The sequence below is a fragment of the Patagioenas fasciata genome, chromosome Z, assembly GCF_037038585.1.
Source record: "Patagioenas fasciata isolate bPatFas1 chromosome Z, bPatFas1.hap1, whole genome shotgun sequence".
In the NCBI taxonomy this organism is placed as follows: Eukaryota; Metazoa; Chordata; class Aves; order Columbiformes; family Columbidae; genus Patagioenas; species Patagioenas fasciata.
The window spans coordinates 61218814-61246682 of NC_092560.1; the positions used below are offsets into that span (position 1 = coordinate 61218814).

Sequence of the window (27869 nt, forward strand, 5' to 3'; positions counted from 1 at the left end):
CAGTGCTTGATGACGTTAATAAGATCCAGAACCAAGAGGTAGAGATAGCTGTGATCTTCCGTATCCTCTGCTCTGCAGGGTGAGTATAATAAAGCTTTTCAACCCCTTTCTAATGTTCCCTCTCCCCACTTAAGTGCCCTAGGTGAAGGGAAAACAGGAGAAATTAGTGCCCTGATTTTGAATTAATAAGAATTTGTAAACCTCTACTGAGCAGATAGAGCTTAGAGAAACTGCTGTAAAGGTATGCCAGCTTCAACAATGTTTTAAACAGGTGGGTTCACTAAGACCAGAGAAACAGAAATTTTTAACAAAGAGCAAAACTGGGAGAAGATAAATATACACATCAGGAGGCTGACACAGGGGTTTCTTTGATAAGGTCAAGATTCTGAAAATACAAACCACAGAAAAAAAAAACTGAGGCTGCATTAAGCTCCAAACATACTTCATAAAAGCAATTTCTATGTCTACATTGCATATTACACTAAAAATGTGTTTTTCATGAACAGATACAGATATTACCACAATGTTTAATAAAATGCCTTTGCATTTTTAGATAATACCAGCATCACAGCTGGAAAACGTAAAAAAAGTATCTGAGAGAGAAAAAGCAATGTGGCTCTTTAGCTCTTTTAGCTCTGTCTTTTCAAGAAATTATTCTATTTATAATGTCAGCAATTACATTAAACGCAACAGTTTGCTTAGTGTCAAGTATCATTTACATATGAGTTATTTATGAAGCAACTGCATGCCACAAGCTACTCAGACTAAACAATTTACATTCTCAATTCAGAAAACAGAGAGGGTCCTATTCTGAAAATCAAGGCTTGTGGGTAGCCCTTGATCACTGGTGATATTTCTTTGAGCAGAGTTTAGCAGGATTAAGCCCTAATCTGTACACCTGACATCAAAACATCAAGGAAAATCCACACAGACAACAGATGTTTATCCTAAAGTTTAACAGTGACACACACAAACCACACAAGAGAAAATTCAAGAGCCCTTTTGAACTCCCTTTATTATTGTCAGTAGTTATGTTTCTTTCATCACATGTAATGGAATATTTTGGTTCATTTAATCTAACTTGAACAGGTGACACTAAGAAATAATTCCGTCAGTAGCTTATCTTTTAAACTCATAAGACATTGCTATAGTTAAAGGGAATATCAACAGAAGCCTTAAGAGATAAAATGAACAATCTTAAGAGACTGAAAGGTACATTTGTTACTACTTTAGACCAGTAACTTACAGCAAAATATTTCTTTGATTATTGATGGATGAAAAACTATTATCACTACAACCTTTCTAATCATGAGTTGGTTTATGATTCTTATAAACATGATTAATTATCTGGTTTCACAATAACTTTATGAAATACACAGATTTTATTGTATAAAACCTAAGTTCAGTAGGAACCATTATCTTTAAATCAATACATCGTCTATGTGATTTTTGTCTCCCTTCTACAGTACTTGCAGTTCCAAAATGTGGATGACCTACAAGGAATTGTACCAGTTGTGTCTTTTGAAGTTGCTCTCCATGCTTGGCCTTGACTTTAATAATCTGACTTCTGTGCCTGTGTCATGTTGTAGAGCTGAAATCTCATTTAGGTGCCACATTGTTAACATTGGTGAAAACAACAACAAAACAAAAAACACAAACAAAATGTCGCTTTTATACTGAAAGCAAAAGAATAAGAATTTGAACATGCAGAAACTTCAAATGTTGCAGATGGTTTCTATCAAAAGACTGATATCTGGATATAGCTTTATTGGAAAGCTAAACATTTATAAAATAATTTGGGCCGGTATTTAAAGGTCATTTAATTAAACAAAGAAGTAACATTAAATTAGTCACAAATGTTCTTAAAATATTGGTTTGTGCCATTTACAATTAGCCAGTAGAAAGCTGACTCATACTTCTCACATCTGACAAAGTGTTACTTTTGATTTTTAAAGCAATAAAATATTTTAAGCTGTATCAGGCTACTAATATTTAAATGGAAATTGAGAATTGGTTTTGAGTCATATTTGGCATGATCGCCTACTTTTCCTCCCAACGATAAAAATTGTTGCTGAATTTCCCATTAATTTTCGCAGCAATGTTCTTTGGACACAACCAGACAAATTCTACCCAGATTTGCACTCTGGAATCCCAAGCAGATCCAGCAGGGATGTAAACTACAGCCCAGCAGCTATCTGCCAAAAGGTGACATGCTGTGATGTGTCTGTTTGCCATCAGGATACTGCTGTGGTAAAAAACTAATATTAGAGTTATCCCAAACACCTTTTCAAAGCCACTGCTCTTACTTTGAACATGTAGGCAGTGTTTACTTCAGAAAAACACTAATCTGAATGTATGGAGAGTTAATTTGATCCCTGCAATTTAGCACCATTATGGTACAGCATTTGTAAAGGAACAGATAACTAAGTGATTTTAGGGGAAGGATTTTAATGAGACAGGGAGATTTTTTTTTTTTTTTTTTTTTAAGGATGGCATCAGTTATATGTAATCATTGTAGTACCCACTGTTCTTCCATCGGTGTTGACAATGGCTGCTTTATTTATTAATTTATTTTTGCCACAGAAAAGTTGATTACATACAGTCCTGCACCAAAATATTTGCCTATTTGCTGAATGATGTGAAATTAATTAACAAATATATACCAACAAAAGTGTTCCCCTAACTATAACACACCAACAAGGTACCAGAAGTTCTTAGCTGGATACAGCAATATTTTACGAAGCCCTAATAGCATACCCCTGAAAGGATTATACTCACCAGTTTCAATTTTTGGAGAATTATCTTCACTTCAAAACAGTTTAAACCCAGAGTACTTTTCGGTTTTAGTCTGCAATGCTCAAATCTACAATCTACAACAGGTATTGTTTTGATCTAAACTGGTTTCAGTTTGGAGGTCATTTTATTAGTAGAAAACAGAATCAATGAATTCTAGATTGTACTTAATTCCTCTTTTCCATCCTGGGTGCAGCTCTGCTCCTGAAAAAAATTAAATGACAAATAAATATTAATATAACATATGGTAAATCTTTTTCTGTAGAATATGCCAAATATGGTTACCACCTCCTTCTTCAGTGACAGTCTGCAGCAAAATTCCACAGGTATAAAACTACACTGAATCTTATCCTCTTGACACAATAGATAACAATATCCATCAAGCTTAATACTCTACACAATATATTTCAATGTCAGAGCCACAACTATTTTTAGACATCTAATTCTTTAAACCTTTCTGTGTTACTGCAAGGAACTTTGGCCATCACATTTGGCCCCTGCTCCCCCAAAGTAAGTCAGAATAATAGCTGTCAAGAGCTCAGAGCTTGCTTCAGAACAGACTGAGGGATTGTCATCAACCCCAGCTGCCTACAGAATTCCTCCCACTAGTGACACACAGAAAGAGGCTGAGATTGTCAGTCTGATACAAACTTAATAGCCTTAAAATATTGTAAAGGTGAACATGAATGCCACTGAAATTCACCTATTCAATACAAATTCAAATCCATGTGGGACAGCAAAATATGCCTGTCAATTAAGGTCGTGTCCTTCTTTCAAGGCTTTCAGTCCTTTCCTAATTAAAGGAAATTGCAAAACTCCTGCCCATTTCACTGGGAGAAGAATCAGATCCTTTCAGATCTTTACCAGGGACTACACCCTGCTATGTGTGTTCTCCCATGAGAATCATCCATATCCAAAAGTATTTTTGCAATGGGAACTAACACAAGAAATGAGGCCCATAACACAGAATCCAGAGTAGACAGTCAGTACTGTTTTCTCAGCCTCTAGCATTTGGCTGTCGTATTTAGTCCCAGCAGGCTAGTTATAATTCATTTCATAGGATTCAGGATATAGGAAGGATCCAACAGTCAACAACATTTAGCTGAAAAAATAACAAATGTGCAAGTGGAGCAGGGTGTCCCACTTGCTTCAATAACAAGCGTTAAGCATACATGTGCTCAGCTGAGTGTCACGCTCAATCATGCTGTAGGTCACCATAGTAACCAAAGCAGCTCTCACTGCAGTTGCTTTGTGTCCTTATCAGATTGTGCTGTCACAGAATCACAGTAAAAATAGTCAAATTCCCCACTTGGACACACCTTACAAAACAGTAAAATCTTGGTATGCAACCATTTCTAACACTTCCATAATTAGCTTGAGGTCTGGCTTGGAGGGGGCTGAGGAAGGAACAGGAGAGAAAAAGCTGTGTGTTAAATATTGTAAGACTTCCGCTGTTTTATATGTAACATCAGAAAGAGAGAACTTCTGCATAAGGTCATTCTCATGGTTTTCATTATCGCATAGAGTTAATCAAAAACACTTCAACCCCAGGCAACCAACACACTGCAAAGAGAATATTAAGAGGGTATAAAAGCATCCTACTCACTTGGAAACTAATTAACTTGGTTAAAAATGAAACAGTTTTTTAAAAAGTACTGTAGTGTCAGGAAGGGCTTGTTGATACCTCAGATTTACTATGTGTGCACACAAATGAAAGCAAATTTTGCTTCTGTTGAAGGTAATGGCAGAAGTCCATTGTTAGCACAGATGGATTAGGCCTTTAGCATTAGTCTTAAATCTTGAAATAAATAGAATAGCTATATAGTGGCTAAAGTTTTTTAAAAAATAGGTTTTAGCTGCCTGATGCTAGTTTAAGAGGAATTTAGACACTTAATTCCAAAACAACACCCCTGAAAATCCTTCTTCAACCATTTCCTAAACTTTGCAGTGCCTCTATTATTGTGAATATCTATTTCCAGTTCAGGATAATAAATGTCTTCTTTCTTAAGTACTATACTGCTCCCTACTTACCACTTACCCACGGCTGTAGCTGGCAAGACCTTTCCATCAAACTGTGGGGGTCTACAGTGTTGGTGCCCCATTCTGACACTGTCAGCAAGAATCTTTCTGTGGTCAAGGGAAATCAAGGCACTGTAGGTAATGGAGTTTGGGACACAACTCACCTTCTCCCAAGTTTTGCTCAGAATTATGATGTAGATTCCACTTACTCTGTTGTCAACAGGATCAATATCTCAGACATGGATACATAGAGGTGGGTAGGAGGGCTCTGCATTTGGGCTCGTTCTTGCTATTTATCTTATCAAGCACTCATCTTCTGAGCAGATCTACTGAACACCAGCTGAAGTGGGATCTGCTTAAAATGCAGTATCAATTCCTTTCATTTAGAAGATGCCTTGAAGAACTGCCTTCCCTTTCACACCAAGAGATCAGAGCACACATGCAGATTATGAAAAAAAAATTCCATCTGTCCTCAGATGTGCCAAAGCTCTCAAGGAACTGGCTAGTCTTATGACTACGTCAGTTAAGGAATTGACAGTTTCAGGCCCTCTTGATGAAGCTGTCTGACTAAACAAACAAACAAACAAAAATTTATTGAGGTCAAAGAAGACATCAAGAAGGAGCAGGGCTTTTTGCAGCATGGCATGCAAAACCACAGTCTCCTGTACAAACTCCAGAAGCAAGGAAATGCATCCTTTCTTTTCTGCAGGAAACCTATATCTCAGCACGAGCCCACATTCCAACCTCTCACGGGATGGCCGTGCTCTGTGTCCCACCCAGTTGGCACTCCATGAGGTTTCCACATTGAGATCCCTCTCTGAAATCCTGAATAAAATATATAATACATCCAAGAGCAGAAAAAAACACACCTTTGTTCACCTCATTAAACCCAGACTAGCTTGGGTGACTCTAATCAGCTGGTTTGGATTCCATCTTGAGGTTTTTCTCTGTATGGAATTGATGTTAAATCTGGGAGATTTTCCAGGCACCAGTTTGATAAGGAGAATGCAGCTTCCTTAAGATGTGCTGAGCCTCTGCCAATTTCAGTCCTGACCTTCCACTGAAAGGTACCTGGCCAGACCCTATATATATAGGGAAAGCCAATGAAATTCTCAACAGGTGCCTTAATATGTCATGGGAGTTTCAGAACAATGGAAACCCTACATTGAAATTCTTCCTTGCTGATATGGATTAAATTAGAATAGACAAAATGAGTAAATGTTAAAAAATAATTTTTGAAAAAAAGGCAAAGGCAAAAAAAACCCATCACACGACAAACACAAACAAACAAACAAAACCTGAAAACAAACAAACAAACAAAATCCAATCCTAGATTGGAGTATTTTTAGATATACAGGCTGTTTAAAAATACAGAGTCTATTTGAAATCACTATATCTTTGACATTGGGTCCATCTATTTGAAACACCTTGTAGTATCACAACAATTTAAACAAAGATCTCAAAAACTTAGTACAAAATAGGTCAGGAGTCTTTAAAATTGTTACTGATACCTATTTTATACTGGGATATTTTAAGTTATTCTGTTGCACCAACTAATAATAGATAGAGCATATTAGAGTGGTTTTATTTACTCTGTTTTCTGTCACATGAAACTAATCCACACATACATTATTGATAAATACTGCACACCTCTCCAGTTCACAGCATCTAAATTATGCAGAATTAGGAACAGCTGACAAACTAATACATATAACTGTTTATCCTAGTAAATAACAGTGTATTTGTTGCCAGCATACTTGGTGAACTGCAGTTTTGAGTAAAATCTGAAGTTTTAGATATAGATGGATTTTTTTCCATAGATGCCACAACATTTAGCATTCAGATTGATACCAATTTCATTACTCTTTTGCTCAGACAAAATATATTGGAATTAACTTAATTATATACAAAAGCATCATTTGAAAGCTATAACACAGCTTTATAAAAAGAAAAAGTTTTGCAGTATTTTAGAGTATAATAACATGCAAATGTTTCAGTACTGCATTGCACTATAGTTGTTCCATCAACAATCAATAACCTTCTACAATGCTCACATCTGCCTTGTTTTTACAAAGCAGTGCTTATTTTTGTCTAGGAACTACACACAACATTCACAAGCAACATCTCTCAACAGTCATGAAGTATTTAGCACAATATTCACCTGAGAGCATCACCTAGCACATATTTTCAAAGCAATAATCTTAGATTACATTTGCATTGGGTTTCCAAAAGAAAGTATGAGTTTTCCTATGCAGATACACAAGGCCAAATTCACCTCATCAGTTCACTTAATTCATGTCTGGAATGAATTTGGGCTATTCTCTATTCAACTGTGTTGAATTAGACTTTGCATCTTCAGCTTTATTAGATGGAAGTCGTTACCTGAGAAACGCCCCACAGAATATCCATTGTTTAATATTACAGTAGTACAGAGAAATAAGCAAAATTTTGCACAAAGTTAATTGTACACTCCGTGTTCTGCCAGTTATGACTGGACAGCTTAGGCGAACAATTCATAGGCCTAATGATGTACATTGTGGAATTTGGGGCTTTTTTGATCACTGGGGCAATACAAGTACGAGACGAAAGCTTAAAACCCTAAAAGCAAGCGATTCTTCAAATACTGAAATCTAAATCCCATTTTATTATGCTGTCAATGAACTGCTGAGATTCTCCTTTGCTTGTTAACATGATAGCAGACAGATGAGAAGAAATAAAAAGTACTGGCCTGTGAAAGGCAAATCAAAAGGGAAGATTGAAGGGATTTCTCGAGTTACTCAGGTGAGTCTTTATGCTCCAGCCAGTGACCCAGCCAGTGGTCAGAACGGTGCAGGTTCCGTTTGGTTGCTCTGAACGCTTAGACACAGTATCCAACTGTCTGCCCAAAAGGCTGAGAATTTGCAGTTTCTTTGTAAGCTTACTGCACAATAAACAAAAGAAGGGAATTTGATACTAACTAAACAGAGAATGAATAGTCAATAACGTTGTATAAACTTTTTCAAGTCACAAATCTTTATGCAGCAGGAGATACTTTGCGTGTTACTGGAGTCTTTTATTGAAAAGATTGCTTTTTTTGGTTCCCTCCACTCATTTTTTAGGTGTAAAATGTATTTTTCTAAAACGAAACCCTCACCTGTAAGCAGATAATGCCATTGAATCCCTAACTTCTATAAAAGAAAGGTAAACCATTGATTAAGTAGGAGTTTAAGTGAATGAAGAAAATGGAGAGCGCTATGGTTACAGAGATATTTAAATATCCTGCAGAACTGCAAAATAATTATGACATTCAACATGGGTGGCATAATGTCTAGGAAATAAATGTTTGTAGTAAACAAAAATGTGTATTTTTTCCTTTGTTGGATCTCTAATTCTTAAAATTCAAAAAGTATTTAAAGTATATAACCAACATTTTGAATAAAAAATTAAAATATTTAACAAGTTCCATGCTATCATAACTCAACAACTATGAAATGAGGTGGCATGTGAAGAAGAAACATAGAGGACAAAACGCAAATGCAAAGATTTTTGTATAACAATTTTAGATACAATTAACGAGAGGTTATAGACCTAAACCTGAATACTTTTATGGGGGAAACATTATTGTATGCATCATGGTGTATATTTCTCAGAATGTGTTAGCTGTCAAGTTTAAGTAATACCTTACATGCCCTTTTTGTAACTTGCAGAATTAGCTTTATGAAACACAGCTGTTCAAAATAAAGCCTGGACCAGCAGTGCCATCTAGCATCTTAAAAAAACAGAAAAAAATACAACAACAACAAAATCCCTGTGCACTTACAGAATTGGTAGGTTAGCATTTATTAAGACTATCAATCTTTGTAATAGATCTATGCATCAAGTCATAACCCCCAAGTGAGCAACAGGACATGTTTTGATAATCAGTATATTACCAAATATAACATCTGTACACGTCACAAACCATCTGGACAATAAAAGTGTCAGAAAAAACTCTTTAGCCTTTGAAAGAGCTGAACTGAGACTGGGGAGAAGAAGGCTGCATTTATACATGCCATGTTGGGTTATAATACATGGATCATGTGAAGCTGTGATAAAGATGGGAAGAAGGAACAGCAAGAGGTTTTCTTCCTGAAGCAATATGAAATACATAGAATGATTTAGATGACTGAAGAAAATATTTGGCTATGCCAGTAAAGAGAAACATCTGCTTTACATGGCTTAATACATGAATCCCCCATTCTGAAATGTAACAGATTTCTGCTTTGCACTGTTAAATATTGATATGTATCAATGCTTATGAAATGCACTCATTTGCTCTTCTCTATATGGAGTTAGAAGGCTTAAGATTTGCGAAAGTATAACAGTGAGTGAAATTTCACCCACTTTTATTGTTTGTTGAACAGAATGAATTGCTTGGCATTGCATAAGACAAAACATGAAAACAAATACTGTCTCTTAGAGCCTACAGTATAGAAGACAGGCTCTGAAATGACAGGATGTACTGGGAAGCCTTGAAACAGAGTCATTAATTATCGTCATTGTTAGGAGCAAGCCTTTAGAAAGAACTTGAGTGAAAACAAGGATGGGAAGACACTGTAGCATAAGGAGCTTAGAGAAAGAGAAATGACATGGGTTACTTTCACAAGCTCAGCCACATCAGCCCCTTGGCACAATACAGTGTATAGATAAAGATATAGGTACGCACCTTTGCCCCATAGCTATGAATAATTTCTGTATTGCAAAAAAAACCCAGACTAATCAATTATATCACAGGCATGATAATTAGATTATTAATCTTTCAGTTGAAAGACCCTGAAGAACTATTACATTGTGAAAAATTATTAATGCCTTGGCAACTCAAACAGATTTCATCTGCCACTGTTTTCTCCTGTTCCTGGGGATTTTTGTGTGGATCTTCCCTGAGAAAAGTTTCATTGATCTAGGACTGTAAATCTAAGATACAGCTTGCAATACCCTAGATCATGCTGTTCATGAAATATAATTCTTCACCCACCTCAGCTGAGTTTTCTTGGAATAGAAACAAAAATAGAGTGCAAAGATTTACACAAAAACCCCTACAGCAAAACTAACCCCACCAAGTCGAGATGCCCAGTGACCACGCTCAGATAACCCGTGTGTCCAGATTGTGATAGACCTACCAGCAAATTTTGTCTCCACAGAAACTCGTACAAAACAAACCAATCTAGAGACAGCTTAATGTAACATTCTGCATCTGGATTACATGTTAAAAATAAACTAAGTTACATCAAAGTAACTGTTAGGCAGCTGCTGTAAAGTCACCAGCATCTCAAAATCATCATTCATCCTGGTAGAAAAGTGCTGTATCTAGACATTTATTTAGCTGGTTTTCTTTCAGGGAACAAGTACCTTTTATCAGTCAAAAGCTTCACTTTATTATGTTTGCTTATTAAGCTAGTATTACATAAGATTTTGTGAGCTTCAACTATGGCACAGCATTCAGCTGAGTTAGATGCAAACACTAAATACATATCCATTATATTCTCATTTTCCATGTCAGGGCTTCGACTGTTTGATTATTTATTTTTCCTAGAGAGAAATGCTACTCTGTAAGAATAGTTATTTTTTTGAGTATAAAGTCTGTAGTACTTTTAAAATGACAGCAGGTTTTACACAGAGTAGTGGAAAAGCATACTGTCAACACTATAGTCTGATAAAGTGTTTTTACCTTTATAAAAAAATATACAAATGGTGGCAGCATGCCATGTGTTTCCCAGTACAATCACCCTAACTTTAGACCTACCAACAGAAAGGAACAACATGCACTTTGAAAGGCAATCCAAAGGAAATGTGGGAACGGAGACAAGGCAGATGTTTTACAGAGCTCCCTTCTGCCCTCAATTGCTTATTTCAAACTTTCTAGAAAGAAAACTCAATGAGGTGGTTAACCCAGAGAATGTTTAATTTCCACACTCTTTTCAACCTTCTGTTTAAATGCTAGTTAGTATCTTACCTTTTTCTTGTGTTCTAATTTTAAAACTTTCATTTTCCTTTTTAATTTTATTTCTGTTAAGGTGGACTGGTGTGGTTAGGAATTCATCTTCACTGGGTGAGTATCTGCTTATAGACTTAGGGAGACAAGGTACCTTACATACACCAATACAGCTATTTATGCAGATCACATCAGTTTATACAGAAAACTCATCATATCCCTGCAGAGCTCAGGGCTTGATATGACAGGGTGCCTATTTGTTCAGCATCATCCCTTTGGTGTTTAAATAGTAAGAGTGTTTCCAAAGGAAACCAAAAGCAGAGAATGAAATACAGAGAGGGAAAATACACTCAAACTAGACACCCATACACACAGCTAACACCCAGCACAAAACCGATTAGCTGCCTGAGGCCACCGAGAGCCTAGGCACAGGATGTTTTCCTAAAGGGAGGAGGGGCTAGCTTGACCTTTTAATTTATAAAGGGAAACCACACACCCAGGTGTTGCAGCTCTGCTCACTAGGAGCAATTAGGACACAATCTGGGTTGTTTATTTTGTTGGGTTCAGAGGTCCATGCTGAAAGATCAAAAAAGACTTATAGTGACTCAGTAAGCTCCATGCGTGTGATGTTTTTCAACTGGCTTTTGTGTTGGTACTGTCTTGTTATTTGTTTATTTGGAAAGAAAAAACAGTCTCCTTAAGTAGGAAATCCCACTTTGACTACAATAAGGCAAATTGCCCCTTCATGTTAAAGTTGGATTTTAAGGAAAAAAACTTGAAAGGAAATTTGTGTCTGTACAGTGAGCAGCAGCCATTCAGTTAATGATGAATTCTCAAAACTGATAAAGCAAATCCTTTCTAGTTGAATCCACTTTTATTGAATACTTCGTGACTTAAGGTATATTGTTATAAACAAACTTAGTAAAGGGATTGATTTAGTGTATTTTAAACCAGTAATAGGTTTCAGACAGTACAACAATTCTTCTTGTTATCTACAGAGACATAAAAGAAAACATATAGCCATCAATTACAGCAGGGACTCTTAAGGGACTCTTCTGGACAACAGTGACACCAATGTCACAGCCAGTTGCACAATTACCTCTGCTACTTTCTTAGAATGAATGAGTCAAGCTTTTAAAGCTCTCCCAACCCAAACTGTGCCAGCATGGCAATGAAAGTTGGGCAGTATTTCTAACAAGCAATAAAAAAACGTGTCTCACGCTGTCAGCACAGACCCAATAGTGAAAGAAAATATGCTGTGGTGCTCCCAAGCTCTGGTATCCTGAATCTCTCCAAAGATGATAGGTGCTGTTCTGAAAGTGCTGCCCATTAGTGTGGTCTCAGGTTTCCTTAAAAACAGTCCTGCATCAAAGCTGTGTAGAGCCGACCCCTTGGATAGTACTTAAAGGACAACTGCCCAGGAAATCTAGGTCCCTGTGTGGAACAAAACCTACCAGTTATTGTATGGATATGCAACTTTTAGCATGTTGTAATATCTTGGACAATCTTCAAGCAAGAAAGAGATTCTTCCTCTCTACTAAAGTTCTTGGTAGTTGATCTGTCATCAACTACCCACAAGACAGAAGGAGGGTAAAAATAGCCATTCTTCACAACAAATTCCTTTCCAAATCTTTCAGATTCTCTGTCAATGCCTCTTCTGTGGCTACTGTTCTTTCAGCTACAGAGGACCTTGGCCAACAGGATGGTAAGCCAGCCATACAGTGGAAACCCTCTGAAATCTTGAGATTGGCAAAGAGAGATGTCAAAACTTCTCAATAGGGCTACATTACTGCAACAACTAACAACAGGCTGGGATACCGCAGTGTGGTCACTGCTCTTGCAAAGGCTTGTACACAACCTCAAATTAACATACTCCTAGTGTGATCCAGAAAAAAACTGATATTAATGGAGACCTTTTTCCAGCTGATGTGGTAGATCTTTTGCTCAAGAATTATAAAGAGCCTTGTGTGTGTGAGTAGGGTTTCTTTCAGTGTGTGAACCTTAATCTTGAAGGTTATGACAGCAGCACCTACCTGGGACATGTTGGGATATGGCAGCCAACAGCATTAGAAAGGAATTAATGCAGGCTGCTTTTTCTCTCAAAATAGTCTTTTTATTTCTACTGTTTGCTGACATTTAGTCCTACATCAACAAGAAACTTTAAATAAAGACAGACTGGCTATTTGGTCTTGTCTTCACTATTTAGAAATTTCCTTGCTAAGGTTTTCATGGAAAGAAAATAAAAACCAAGTCTAACATTTCAAACTTCCAGAACAACCCTATACAAGTCCGCTTTTTTTTTTTCCACAAAAATGAAGCAAGTATGTTTTTCTAAAGGAAATGGCATATGAAAAATTTGGCACTGTAAGATCTGATTCACTGCAATGTCTTCTTCTTCCATTCCATTCTGACTGACACAAAAAACAGTGATGTGGAAATGTCAGCCCTCATTTTATATGGCACTAATATTTTCCACAGCTTTGATATTCTAAGACAAAAATTACAACTAGAATCAGTTCTGCTATCTTTAATTTCAATGAAGAAAAACTACAGTATTCTATAAGTTTCATGAAACAAACTTTTCTTTCATCAGAGATAAAAGCTAATTTGTCATGGCACAAATGGGAAAGAGAGAGAAAATCTATTTCTGAATGCATCTGTTGGTTATGAACACAAATTAAGCTATGATTTTGTTCTTTTTAACCGATGGAAAAGTTTAAGATCTCAAAAATACAGTAAGAGGAGAAAATAAAACATAAAAGTTTCAACATTCCAGCTAAAAATAAATGTCCTGAACTTAGACACCAATTGCTTCACTTTTATGTAACTGGAACATGTTTTCGTTGTTTCCATTTTGATTTTTTGGGGGAGTAAGGTTATTGTACAGATTGGTGAATTTCTAGTCCATAAGCCAGTGGATGTCATACTCAGAGCTTGTTCCTCCTGACAGTCTTGACTAGAATTCACTGTTGAATGCTTCTTGAAAGTTACTTTTAGCCACAAGTTATTGTGTGAGCTGCAGGAATTGTGTGGAAGATAGACACAGAAAGAGGAACTTTCTGAAGCATAGATTAGAATGCAAGATGGATCTGATAGCCATAACAGTTATTCCTGGATCTGGTGTTTATGAAAAAAATAGACTCTTTATCAATAACAGCTGTAACTTTTATTCCCTATTTTAAAGAAAACCTACCATGTACAAAGCTACAGGGCTACAAAACTGGTAGTAATTTAAAAAGAAATGAATACTTAAGAAATATAGAAGCAAATTCAATGGTTTATTTCTCAGAATTTTAAACTACATCAGATGAGCAAAATAGCAAGGGAATAAATAAGCAGATGAGGAAAATCTTGTTTTCTCAGCAATTTTACAATCCAAAGTTAGTGGACACTAAATAGGAAGAAAGAATTTGCTGCATAGATGGCGTGATGGGCTCATATTCTGAAGTGTTGGCTCTTACCTCTACTATTGGTCTTCTCAGTTGCCTTCAGCAAGTCTCTTCCATAGCTTTTACCTGAATTTTGTGGTATGTAATATGGATTTCTTCTGAAAAGTATTTTGAGATCTCTTGGTAACACTCTCATAGTTAAATTATATTGTTATCTTATTTTACTTTGGTTTTATCCTTTTTGAAGGCAAAACAGAGTTTGGGCATGCGGGCTATAATCTGTCCCACAGCACTACCTTTGGGCGAATAATGTTAAGCCAGGGCTATTTGCAGTATCCAGAATGGAGTTGAAGGCACTTACACATCTAAGCAACTGAACTTTTGAAAACCTTTGCTCAGAGATTATTTAAAGCTCATAGGGGCCTCAGGCTTTAACAATGGTGCTCTCGCAACTACAGACTATCTTCCAGTGTGTAAAAACACACCTAAAACTGGACAGGATGCAACTCTGAGCCCTAGTGCACACCTTACATCATGGTGTCGGTGCATGTCCTGCTGGAATACTGAAACTAAATCTGTTTATTTCCATAAGGGATTCAACCCAGTGGCTGTTAACAATCATACCTGTGAGAAAGGCTTGAATTTCAATGCCAGGTTGAACTGCTGCTTATTTATTTTTGCATTAGGCAGTCATAAAATGCAAAAGCATACCACGGAGCATTTGACTGGAACCTAGATCTTTATTTTAAGAGGAAAGCTTTAAGCCTAGGACACAGTGGTTTTCTGAACACGGATGCATGCAAAGTAGAAAAATTACGTTGGAATTGAGTAAGAAGAGACATTATTTCACTTAAAATGGATCGATCACTTTGTTGGACTGGAGATACAGACCTAAATTCTCTTCAGGCAGAAGGATTTTAACTGAGAAGTCCCATCACATTATTAAGAATCTGTGGATGAAAAGCGATCGCAACTTGTGCTTTCATCTCTGTTTCAAAGTACTGATTCCTACCTCATTTGAACAAAGAAGATATACCTGTAGTGTCTATAAATTCAAAGTAGCAGAAGGCATCTAGGTCTACAGCAGAAAGGTAGCCAGGGCAAAATGTTTTCTTTTAGGTATACAGACAACAACCTAGATACAATAGGCTGTAGGTTCTTCTAGAACCACAAAACATCTGATATTTAAGGATTGTGATGATGAACTTGACAGCGTGGAAATCCTTTAGTATGAACATATTGTCCTAGTTATATTGCACAGAAACAGGAGCTCACTTGTAGACATGACGATGTCTCCAGACACCCACCAATGTTTGGCAGTTCTTACAGTGTTTCAATTCAGATTCCACTTTGTAACTCATACATTTTCTCATAAAAATATGTAGGAAGCATGTTTTAGATATCTTGTACTTGCCAGAAAGAAAGGACATTCTGACAGTCATGTAAAGTCATAATCAGTAACTAAATTGGCACGAGTCAAACAGTGTCGATGTCTAGTTAAGGTACTTAGTACCTTAACCCACTGTCATATTTATTACAGTGAATTTCAAGAATGTTGCGAAAAACTGTCAGTGGAAGGGACAAGGGGTGAGGGTGTGTGTATGTGCACACATTCCAGAAGAGGTTGATTCAGTCAGTATTTGTCACCGTATAAATTACAACTTCCTGAGTTTTATTATTTAATTATTTGTTTGAACGCCAACCATCTGAGGGTGTGATTCTTGGCATAGTTCCCTATTTTTCACATCTTTTATCTACACAGAAAATACCACAAAATATGGCTCGATAAAAGACGAATACAAGACTACTTCAAACAGATGGAATGTTTACACAGTTAGATTTTTAACACAATTAACACAGTTAAATTTTTGAGAAAATTCAAAACCAGCAGGAGCTCTAGAAGTAAACAGCCTGCAGAATTGGTCTAGGACCATTTACAGGACCTGGACTGCTAATGTAGACTTCAGTAAGAGTGCAACAAACAGCATCATGACAGAAGCAGCCTTTCTGAGTGGGATACCCTCTCATTACTTTTATCCTCCCTTTCTATTAAGGTTGATAATATCACCAGCAAAAGATTTCTTCTTCTAACTCAGCAGCAGAGGAGTAAAAGGAACTCAGTCTACCTATTCTCTGCCCTGACCACCTGCAGTTAGATATCTTGATGCACCAAGCACATGCACATACGAGTTCTACTTACCGCTACCATAGCAGACCAATGTTCAAGACAGCAGAACAAGGGTAGCTGAAGAGGTTCTCTTTTCCTCAGCTGTAAGGGTGCATTCTTCAGACTAATTGGTTACAAATGTTCACTTAACAAGCAAAGTTATTCATATGTTACAGTAATGCAACAGTGAATCTTGAAGACTTTAAATGTTGTTCACTTGTCTTTCTAAATCAAAATCACCCAGCAATTATTATCAAAAAAGAACACAGTACTTAAACCAAATGTCATTTTTAATCTAGGGGAAATTTGTATCCCATCATCTAATGCACTGTTATCGTTCTTTTATTTTTTTTTTTTATTTTTTAACCAAAGAGCAAACCCTCTATATGAGTGCATAGCATAGCTAAAAAGAAAACAACCAACCAACCACAAAAGACAAGGATTATAAATACAAGCCTTTTGCTGCTATGCTATTGTTTTTTTTCACTCACATGTGACCGAATAGTCATACTGTCTGACAGGTATTCAGTGTAATGTGTAAAACAAACCACTAAATCAAACTCCTAGTGGGTGTGCATATGTGACACAAATACAGTACACTGGAAAAAATATAGGAAGAATTAAGCAAAAGACACCAAACACTGAATGAGCATTAAATACTGTCTTCCTTAGTCTACACTGGATATTTCCAGGGAATTTCTAGAATTGCCACGCCTTGACGCATTTTCTGTAATTTGGTCAGTGCAGGAAAACCACATAGAATCTGTTGAATTCAGCTGCCCAGAATCAACTGAAATTTGAGTCCTGTTTATTCTCTATGTTTTGCAGGATTAGAGTTTCAGAGAGAGAGTATCCTAGCAAAAAGAAGTGGAAAATAAATTATTGTGAAAGGATGACCGAGCTTGCTCTGTTCTTGGTTATGCTGTAGTTTTGCAGGAGATGTCACTTAGTAATGCAAGCATTTTGTTAAACTTTTCATTGAGACATATTTGGTTTATTCAAAATTATGAAAACTATGGGAAAATAATCCAACAATCACCTAAATCAATCCCTGCATCAGATCACACCCACCTAGAACAACCCAACAAATTTCTTTCTAACTTAATTTTGAAACTTTCCATGAAAAAGATTATACAACCTTCTGGTTCCTTGTAATGCTCATCAAAAGCATCAAGCATTGTTTCCATATAATGACCTTCTCCTGAGAGGATATGTAACAGCTGCTTTGGTACCATTCTTTCCAGTCATGAAAATGCTAGTATCTTTCAGACTTGAAAAAGTGCAATGAAATGTAGCTTTTCTTTTCACAGTTTGAGTATTTCTTAATCCCTTAGAATCCTGACAATCTCATTCCTGATACCTAGATTTCTATAAGAAGAATTCCACACCTGAGGAACTTTTTATAAGCCAGCTGAAAGTCTGAGTAGGAAAAGCTGAATAATCCTCCCCTAAGAGCATTTAAACACACACGTAGCTTTGAACACACATGCTGTCATATTGAAATTTATTGGAATATGCAATTGCTTAAGCACATGTGTAAGAAATTGTCTAGACAGCTAGCAAAGGGCTCTAAGTTCTGTAGGACCAAGCCCAGTAGATTAGAGGGTCTTATTTATGGATAGCATTTTATATGTCCTGATGTGCTGAGTTGATTTGCATTAATTTCCCTGACATTAAGCTCAGTCATTGTCCCTTCATAAGTATGACTTGCACATTTGCTCTTGTTGTAGAGGACAATACCTTTTACACATTAGCTGACGTTGATTGATTTGTTTTTGTCAGAAGTCCAGGCTGGACATAGTCATTCTTAGTGCCAGGCCACTCCCTACCTGCAGTTTATTCAGTCTTCAGAAAGGAGATCTACCATGTCAACCATCATTCAAAAAACTGGGGAGACAACATCCCAGCCATCACTTCACTGCAGATGCTCCATGTCAGGTATAGGATAGGCTGTTTTCAAAGTCCACAATACTCTGCATTTCTGAACAGATGTTCAAGGACAAGTTTCCATTCTTGAGGATATGTGGCTTTTCCCTAGCTCCTGTTTGAGGACACTAACCATTTGCAAGAGAAAGGAAGGATATTTCTTCTGAAGACCACCAGGGATCATCTTGTCCAGTGGAGCTGTGCATAAGCTCCCAGTCTTAGGCTTCTGGAGGAGCACCTCTTACTGCTAACTGGAGAGAGAAAAGCATTGTTTTCCCTCATCCCCCTCTCCTCAGTAGAGTGGGCTTGTGGTTGCTTACCTGGTGACAGGATTTGTTAATAAATTTGAATGTATGTCCATAGGGAGCGAGGACCAAAAAGACTGGTAATTAAATGGTACAGTCTGAGTTAATACATTATTTGTAAATGCTTTTAAATTTTTTTTTCTGACTAATCACCATTCATTAACCATGACTCTAACTAGCTATGTATCTCTCATGCCTAGAGTTCCTTGTAGAAAGCATTTACCTACCACTATACTAACTAACTAGCTAGCAAGCTAAGTAACTAAAGAAATTATAGAACTGTTAATGTATTGAAGAGTTTTCTGCATTTGAGCCAATGCCTGACACAACCCCCAACAAGTGAAGCTGACCTGTGGCAGGCTGGAGCAAGCATCACCATCTTTTTGTTAAATTGTTTGCATTATGTTGTGTAATCCAACAGACTCATAAAAGTTCAGATGATACTAAAAGCGTTAGTGTTGAATGATTCAAAAATTAAGCAAATAATCTGCATAATCTGTGGATATTGTAGGTTGGCCTATCTATTTGGCCTTTACATATGCTCTCCTCTGCTTAGACGTCATTTTGTATTAAATAGTGCTTTTCCACAAACAACTGACAACTTTTGCCACAACTGAGTAACTTGCTCTTTGTTGTTTATATTTCTGCCATTCTGATACACAAAAAAAGGGCTCCAAATTTATATAATTTTCCTGCTAATCACATTAATAGGATAACTTGGTGAATCAGGGCTGGAAGGAATACCAGAGGAAAAGCAGTATCACAAGCAGAGTAGAAGAGAAAGAAATTGAGGTGTCCCTCCTTCTTTGGCTTACTCCCTCCATTCTTTGGGTGCAAGAAGCTTTTCTGTGCTTTTGAAAACTGCTCAAGGTGAGCTTATACCCAATACACAGGCTTTCACTGCTTGTTATGATCAGTAATGTCTCTTGGTTTGGCAAATTTTGGCCTGGTTTAAGGGCGACATATCCCAGAGCTGCACTAAAAAAAAAAAAAAAATCATTATTTTTACTGTTTAGAAATATCCAAGTAAGGTATTTTACCAATTGTTAGCATGCAAAAAACAATGTGTGTCATTTTCAGAGTTCCTTGCTTTTAACTGCATGTAGGATACATGAAATGTGATGTCAAGTTTACTGAATCTGACATGTAGAAGCTAATCATTATCATCAGTAACTGGTAACATGGTTAAAATCTGCAACAATTTGGATCTCTGTGGCCAGTTGTTACCCATATGCTGTAAAGAAAAATAATCTCTTTAAGCCTCACAGAATGGATGACTGCTCTTCAGAGAGCTGCTTAAAACTTTAACATACTGTAAAGATTTTCAATAATGCTAGAAAGAAGATACCATATTGTTATCCTTTATGTTTTGATCTCAATAAAAAACTAAAAAAATCTGCTAATAAATATAGAACTAACTAAGCTGCATTTCAAAACCATAATCAGCAGCTGGAGAGTACCCTATAACAGAAGAAAATCATCTTTAAAAAGACCACAGCTCAGCAATATGCTGACTTTGAGGGACTCATTCTTTGATACAGACTCTAGCACAGTGGTGGAGCCTGGCTGTTCTTTCTGAAATCCAGGACTAAATAATAAGAAGACTGGATCTAGCTGGGCAATTATATCTGAGTCATGGTATTTTTCCTAATAATATTAAGGTTAGCAGCACGCCCTAAGGTATGAATTGCTTAGGAGAAAAATACCATATATTTGAGATGACTCCACATTCATTTTTTGTCTTCATGACATCTTTGATGAGACACATTTGTCACACATATGTGACAAGGTATGTGCTTAGTAAAGGTGGCATGCAACCCTGCACTGCACTCCTGTGGAAACACATGTGGAACGTACCCTGTAAGAGACAGTGTGCCACATATCTCCCAGGTGATGCCATAGGTGGGAAGGCTGACAGGTGCCCAGCCTGGCTCGCAGCAGCTCCAGCACCACCACTCAGCAGAAGGCATGCAGAACTGTGCCTTGCCACCCAGCCCTGCTCCACACTTCCCCGCAAGCAAAGGGCTCCCTTCCATCACCCTTCCTCACACTGAGAGGTGCTTACTCACAGAAGTAATCCCAGTGACTGCTACAAATTAACTGACAAAGGAGAGGCAATGTGTGAGCTCCCTCTGCAATGTGTGAGCTATTAACTAGCTCAGAGGGAGCCCAGCTGGCTACCCTGGCTGCCTGCAGCTCGGCAAGCGTCTTCAGCTGTTGGGCTGATGTTCCTAGCTGTCAGCTCTGTTTCAAATAGCTTCACAAGCAATGCCTAGAAGTAACTTCTTCACTCCCTTCCAGTAGCACTCAAGACGGATGGAGCCTAGCAGAGCTGCAGTTTTGGTTTGGCTTTGCTGCATATTCAAAAAGGATCTTGGTTGGATGCAGGAAGAGTACTGGACAGCACCTTTCAGGATACACAGCCCTGTTCATAAAAAAGCTTGTATAACTTTTTTGGTTTTGCCTCAGTTACATGCCACACAAAGACCTTTTCTAGTAAATTTATAAACAATTCAAAGATACAAAGATGATGTTTAAGTACCGAATTATCTCTATTTCTGGAAAGTTCCTTCAGGGAGTGGGATCTTCAATGTCACAAATAAGCCAACACCTAGTTTCAGCTGAAGGTTTGGATCCTGGGAACGATCAGTTTTTCTTCAGTAGACTTTGTATAAAAAGTTAGAATAACCACTATGGGGAAAAAACAGGCAAACAAACAAACAAAACCACACACAACACCACAAAACCATTACCATCAGCATTATCCGTTACAAGAAAACCCACAGATGTATAGGTTTATGTGGAGTGAGGGCATATCTGAACATACAAAGTATTTCCTCGGAGTCCTGGTAGGTTTCCCCATGGAAAATGTAGACTTAGATGAGACTGAGTGAGGGAAAAAAGAATCTGCAAAGACCTGACTGGCAGCTCCTGACAGTTTTGTTTGCAATAATTCGTATTTATAGGAGTATTTAAGTGGCCTGCATTCATGGTAGTTCTGGATGAAATGAGAAAGAAAAACAAATCCTCTAAGATTAAAGTAAGTCCTTGAAAATATTGCCTTTTTAATTATTTTTGTGCCGCAAAGTATGCAAAACTGGCTGCCAGCAGACCATTACTAAACACGGTCAGTGTCCAACCCATGCACATAGCTATTTATGGCAGTGCAGCTCAATGTTTGGAGGTCTGTAGTCTCCTCTAGCTGACCTCCATAGAATGGATAGTTTTTTATTATTTTTTACTTATTTCTTCTTCTTTTTTTAATAGCTGTATTTATCAAACAAAAAACATACAGATATTTTCAAATGTCATACCTCTCTCTGTAATTTCTTTGTCAGGCATAACTATAAACATTGTAAGAGAATAGCCATAATTAGCATTTCAAAAAGAATAAACAATTTTCTTATTTGTCTGCTTGAAGCACAGCATTCAGACAGTTTTGCCAGTACATCCATGAGAGAGAAACACATAGTACTAATTTAGGTAACGGGGTAAATCATGCCTGGTCCCACAGTTTATATGTCTGTTCACAAAAAGATGACCTGTGCCATCCTAAAACCTGCAATATTTTGATCCTTTTTCTTAAAATAAAAACATAAAACAGGATATATTGCAGCTAATAATTATTTATCACCAGTGGCATTGCTAGGCCAGCCAAATCCTAGTTCTTTCACCAGATCTCAGAGTACTAACTCCTCCTGAGGACTATAGCCTCAGCCTGGGCAGGGCACTTGGCCACTCTCACTACTGACTATGTAGACTGGGTGGAACCAGCTCTAGCTGAACTACATTTTGGTTATCACAGACTCATTTTGCATGTATCTGTTGTTGTCTCTGACCTAGCAATGCAGGTCATTTTGAAATAAATAAAGAAATGCTGCAACAGGCATTTTTATTAACTAAAATCAGCTGAACTCTGCTCAAGTTCTTCTCCCATTTTGGATACTTAGTTGGAAATGAGTGCGCACACAGAAGCCAAAGAGTATGCTCCACACACTACCAAATCCCACTACAAACAGCTAAAACAGTATTCTGATTTTATATGTCTTATTCCAGCTTCATACATACAAATCAGTTATGCCACCTTCACTCTTGATCTTTGACAACTTAATGGCCTATTTTATACCTCATTCTGTACATAAAATTGGAATAATATTAGTATTTTGACACTTTTTAAATGGCATGGAGGTACATGAAATGGTGGGAAAAAATACAATTATGATAATTTGGCATGTTTCTCAGAAGAAAACAACTGCAATGATGAATTTTTCTTTGTCAAGCTTTAAGGCATACTTTATTCTGATAAAATGCAATAGCCTTCAGTCCACATTGGTGGACATGAACTCCACAATATAAAGATTTAGGCAAGTAGCACTGCATCTCAAACCAAGTAGCTTGTCTCGTTGCTTGTTGGTAATTGTGGACACTATGTGCTACTGACTTTTCTTTAAGATTAGTGTTTTACAACACTGCCAAGTTCTGCAGTTCAGAAATGACATATGAACAGATGCGTCTGAGCCATCAGTGGTATTTCTCACCTCATTTCTGGCAGAACTGTCTCTCTGGATTGACATTCCTGGCCCAAATCTCTCTCAATGAAATCATTGGCAAATTTCACAACACATTGAATAGGAACAGAATTGGGTCCCATGACCAGAAGATGCATGTGCACCTCTCATCATACTGTAAGCTGTAAATGTTAATAATTGCTATGTAGCAATCCCAACTGAGATGCTGGTGACATCCGAGAGTGAGCTGATTACATTAACACTCAAAGGCATAGACAGAACTTATTTACAACATCAGAAAATAAAATGTCTCGCCTAAGTGAAATCATGCAAGGCAAAATCTATTTCAACTACCTTAAAATGTCCATTCTCTGATTCAAGCCATCTACACAACAAGAAAAAGAAAAAGAAAAAGAAAAAGAAAAAGAGAAAAAGAAAAAGAAAAAGAAAAAGAGAAGAAAAGGCAACCCCTCAAAACATCCCTCCTTGCCAATGAAAAGACAAAATCCTGACATAAACTATTGCTACAAGTATCAAAATAATATTTTGTTAAGATTATTTTTCATTAAAATTCACCTGTGCAATTCATTTCCCTGAACATTCTTGGGAAAGAAAGCAGCCTGAAAAGAACATTCTTAAAATATATTTTCTACCTTTTGCACATTTTTTAATACAGAGTGGGTTTTATTTCATTCTGAATGTGTCAGTTTAATTCAGCATTTATAAAACTGCAGCACAGGACACTTTTCACAGGATCTTAAGAGTGGTAAAAGGCAAAACAGAAACACTGTTTTAGAAGCAGCAGGTACCGTTTCTAGTCTAAGACCTGTACTGAAGGTAGCTGCTTTTCAGGCTTAGCAATGGAACAATTAATAAAGGAACCCATTAAGGTCTGATTGTTGCTGCTAAAAAGGAAGGTTGAATTTCAGTCCTTTGAAGTAACTGAGAATGATTCAGGCCTCATTACAGAGATATAATCTACATTCATACATTTATGTTAGTGATTCAAATCTATTGGGACAGATTGAATTCCGTTAAATAGTGCATCTTTCCTGTGGAACTTTTCTCAGGCTTTCTCAGGCTAACCTAAGAGGTGACCTGACAATACAAAGTAGGGGGGTATTTAGGGATTCAACTGTGCTATAAAAGAAAGGCTATACAGAAAGTAGAAAAAAAGAATGAGATATAGTCTAAAAAGCTATGTCAGCTTTTCATTTGGACTCTGTTTTGTAAATGCCCTCCCTGTCATCACACAGGATAGAAAAGGACGCTATGCGTTGTAGTAGTTTTAAGTACTGCATTGAATATTGCACCTGCCAGAAAGCAGATTTATTATGAAATTCCAGAGATGTGGGTTTTTTTCCTAACCACAAGAGCTTACAACCAACATACAGCCAATCACAAGCCAGAAACAGGCCTAAGCAGAACTCTTCTTGAGTAAATTCAAGACACTACTTTTTTTTTTAATGAGTAGGGTTTAAATATATCTGTTAGACTCCCAAACTACTATTTTGTCCTGCCACCAGAGATCTTAGAAGGGCAACTTGTATTTTCCAGCCTTTGACAGGAAAAAGAGAAAAAATGAAAGTTTTTTTCAAATGCATAGTTTTAAGACATTATAGTAATTATTTATTATTTAAGCTGTTGGAATCAAAGTAAGTTCAATTTTAGAAATAATGTGTTGTATCCTTCACAATGTAGACAGCAAACAATCATTGACATCAAATTTGTAGACATACATGTAAGCTGGCAGGCATTCACCAAAAAGTAGGCTTTTGCTTTTCATTTTTGTCTTATTAATCTTTTTTTTAAAAAATTATTATTATTGGTTGCCATAAAAAGAAAGCCTTAATCAGATTCACAAAAAAATTCTCAAATGCTTTGCACTCAGTGCAAATACATGCAGAATAAATACTCTGAAGTACCATAAACAACATCATAAAAGATATTGATTCTGAGATTAAATGGTTTCATTTTTAAGGCTGTTTAAATGTCAGTCCCAGAAGCTGAACACATAAATTTAGGAGCTGACTCTCTCCAGAATAAACACCATAATTGGAGAAAATCATTTCTAATTTCTGTTGTGAAGCTAACAATATATTTAACTACCTAATCTAATGAATTGGTCTAATTTTAGAACTACCTGTTATTTTCTGCATTTTCTGTTGTTCAAGATTTACTCCAAATGTAATTGTATAGGTGGTTTTCCATTGCATTCCACTGATCTGCATTGTTAAACTACCTCTATTTCAAAAAAAGCCCTGGGTTTACATATTGAGCTACTCACTGTTTCTGTACTACTTCACTTCACTGCTACTCCATTTTCTTAGTGAATGTTCGATCTACTTGCATAACAAAAGTTATTTTACAATAATAAATACAGTATCAAAAATTAATGTCTTGCATGCTGCCGATATCCTGTCAGTCCCTGATCCCTTATTCTCGTGTTAAAAGATACTACATCATATAGGAGATACCTATTAATTACTGGGAAAGTTGACGGTTCAGTGATAGGCTAGAAATATGAATCTGTCATAACATTCAGTATGTGAAATGACAAATCCATTAGGAGAGATGGGATCAAAGGAAAAACCAACAACATATGCCCCTCCAGGAAAATAATAGCTTGAAAAATCACTTTAAAATAGCCTTGAAAATGGAAAATTTGTTTCTTTCTGGCAGAGGAAACTGCCTTGGGTTTTTTTTTTTTTGTGGGTTTTTTTTCCTTTTTTTTTTATTTTTTAAGACAGCAAAACACTCAGATTTTGTGGGGAAACCTTTGCAATCCAAATAAAGCCCCTTTTGCTTTGAAGTCAGATGCGTGATTCAGTAAATGACTCATGTTAGCAATTAGAAAATGGTCATTTAGGGCCCTGATTTCTTTTGAGACAAGGAGGGTGAGGGTGGAGAAAGAGACACAATAAATCTTGAGTGCCTTAAAAGGAAGAACAGGCTAAAGTGTGAACTTTTCATTTCAGCAACGGAAGTCAGAAATCAGTGATTCATTAAAGAAGGGAGAAAGACCTCCCATGGAAGCTGGCAAAGAAGAAGGAAAAGGAGCTAATTATGTCTCTTCCCTTTTTACTCTCTCTGACCAGCATATAATCTGCTTTTCCAGGGTCTGCCTGTAGTATACACTTCTTTCCAACCCCTTCACCCAACCCCTCCTCCAGCAGGGGGGAGGGGGAGATCTCGCAGGCAACAAGCTCCAGGTGGCTTTCTCAAGCACTTCACTGCCAAAAAAATAAAATAAAATCCTCCGCTAGAAAACAAGTTTCTTTTCGGGGGGGCGGGGGTGAAGTGAAGGGGGAGGGAAGCCTCCCCAGAGGGGATTGGTTCAGAGTGGAAGACAGGGAAATTAGTAAAGCGTAAGTCTCCAAGCCGTGCTGGTGGCCGGCTCTCCGAGGAGAAGAACGCTTTAGGAGCAATTAGCAGCGAGCCGAAGGCGGCGGCGGCTGCTGCTGCCGCTGCAACCCGGGAGGAAGCGAGGGCAGCTCCTGGGGCTCCCTCCGCAGCAGGCACCGCTCGCTGCAACTGCGAAAGGGTTTCAGATGTCCCACCGCTGCTTGACCCCCTGCAAATAAGGGTTGACCACCAGAGGCACATCCCACCTCTGACTTGTAATCGCTGACATTTAGGCTACAGCTTCCAACCTGTTTACAACCAAAGGGGGAGGGAAAGGAAGAGAAGGGGCGGAGGGGGGACAAGTTGGGATTTTTTCCCTCTCTCTCTCGATTTTTTTTTTTTAATACTGTTCTGGAGAATTCAAAGCAAAACAAAGAAACTGCCTCCTCTGGGGTTGTCAGTGAGGAAGGACGAGTTGTGCAACTGGTTTGGGATTTGCAAAAAGGCAAGGGGTGGGGATCAGAAGAAGGTGCAAAGCCACAAAGTGTGAGTGCTTGTGTGTGTATGTGTGTAAAGGGGTATGTGTGAAAAATCCCTCCCAGTACCCCTTTCCACTGGTTGTTATTTATTTTTGTTGTTCATTTTGCTGTCATCTATTTTTCAGACCTTTCTGCATCTAAGATGGTGAAGAAAGGAGTGAGGAGGAGAACAAAATAACTACTGGGAAGTCTCAAACCAGGTTGGGGAGTGTGTGTGTATGTGGGGAGGGGTGGGGTGGGGAAAAGAAAAAGAGGATTAACCACAGCAACCCCCCAAAAAAAACCCAACAGCTCTTTTTTCTGAGGGAGGACTCGAAGGATTAAAAGGCAGCAACTTCTGAGGCGATTTGTCCCCTGAGTTATGGATGTTGGTGCAGTTACTTCAGGCCAGATCAGAGCTCAGAGGGATCTAACCAGAAGCAGCAACCACCGGCTCTCCACTTGCCTTTTACCAGGTTTTACCCTTCCAGTATGTTTCATTTGATAAGACATTTTCCAGCGCCCAGAGTTTCAGTACAATGTGCAAATGGATACTGACAAATGGTGCCTCAGCCTTTTCCCACCTGCCTTGTTGCTGCTTGCTGCTGCTCTTCTTGGTGTCTTCCGTGCCTGTCACCTGCCATGACCTCGGCCAGGACATGCTGTCCCTGGAGGCCACCAACTCTTCTTCTTCATCATCCTCCTCCTTCCCCTCGTCCTTCTCCTCTCCTTCCAGTGCGGGGAGACACGTGCGGAGCTACAATCACCTCCAAGGAGACGTGCGCAAGAGGAAGCTCTACTCTTACAACAAGTACTTTCTCAAGATTGAGAAGAACGGCAAGGTCAGCGGCACCAAGAAGGAGAACTGCCCCTTCAGTAAGTACCGCTCCGCCGCCGCGCCGCCAGGCAGCGGCTGCCGCCCCCCGACCGCCCCGGCCGCGGCAGCCCC

The 27869-nt window shown here is 37.8% G+C and overlaps 1 protein-coding gene and 1 long non-coding RNA gene across 5 annotated transcripts in view; one reads left to right on the forward strand and one right to left on the reverse strand.

Annotated features, from left to right (window-relative positions):
• Nucleotides 1-27869, forward strand: part of FGF10 (fibroblast growth factor 10) — a 93248-nt gene continuing 65379 nt past the window's right edge. The window contains exons 1-3 of one of the 3 annotated variants that reach the window (XM_071802138.1): nt 1-79; nt 27067-27141; nt 27233-27796. In XM_071802138.1, coding sequence (XP_071658239.1) covers nt 27460-27796 — 337 coding nt within the window. In that variant the 5' untranslated portion in view covers nt 1-79; nt 27067-27141; nt 27233-27459. Of the gene's footprint in view, nt 80-26436; nt 26678-26758; nt 26949-27066; nt 27142-27232; nt 27797-27869 lie in introns of those variants that run through there. The other 2 variants (XM_071802137.1, XM_065861782.2) reach the window with 2 other exon arrangements.
• LOC139826410 (uncharacterized) lies at nt 30-27839 on the reverse strand. Of its 2 annotated transcripts, XR_011736446.1 has the most exons (4): nt 27505-27839; nt 4113-4190; nt 2779-2997; nt 30-138 (listed from the first exon to the last, which is right to left on the reverse strand). It is a non-coding gene; the product is annotated as an uncharacterized lncRNA (long non-coding RNA). The 2 variants fall into 2 exon arrangements; XR_011736447.1 differs by lacking the exon at nt 4113-4190.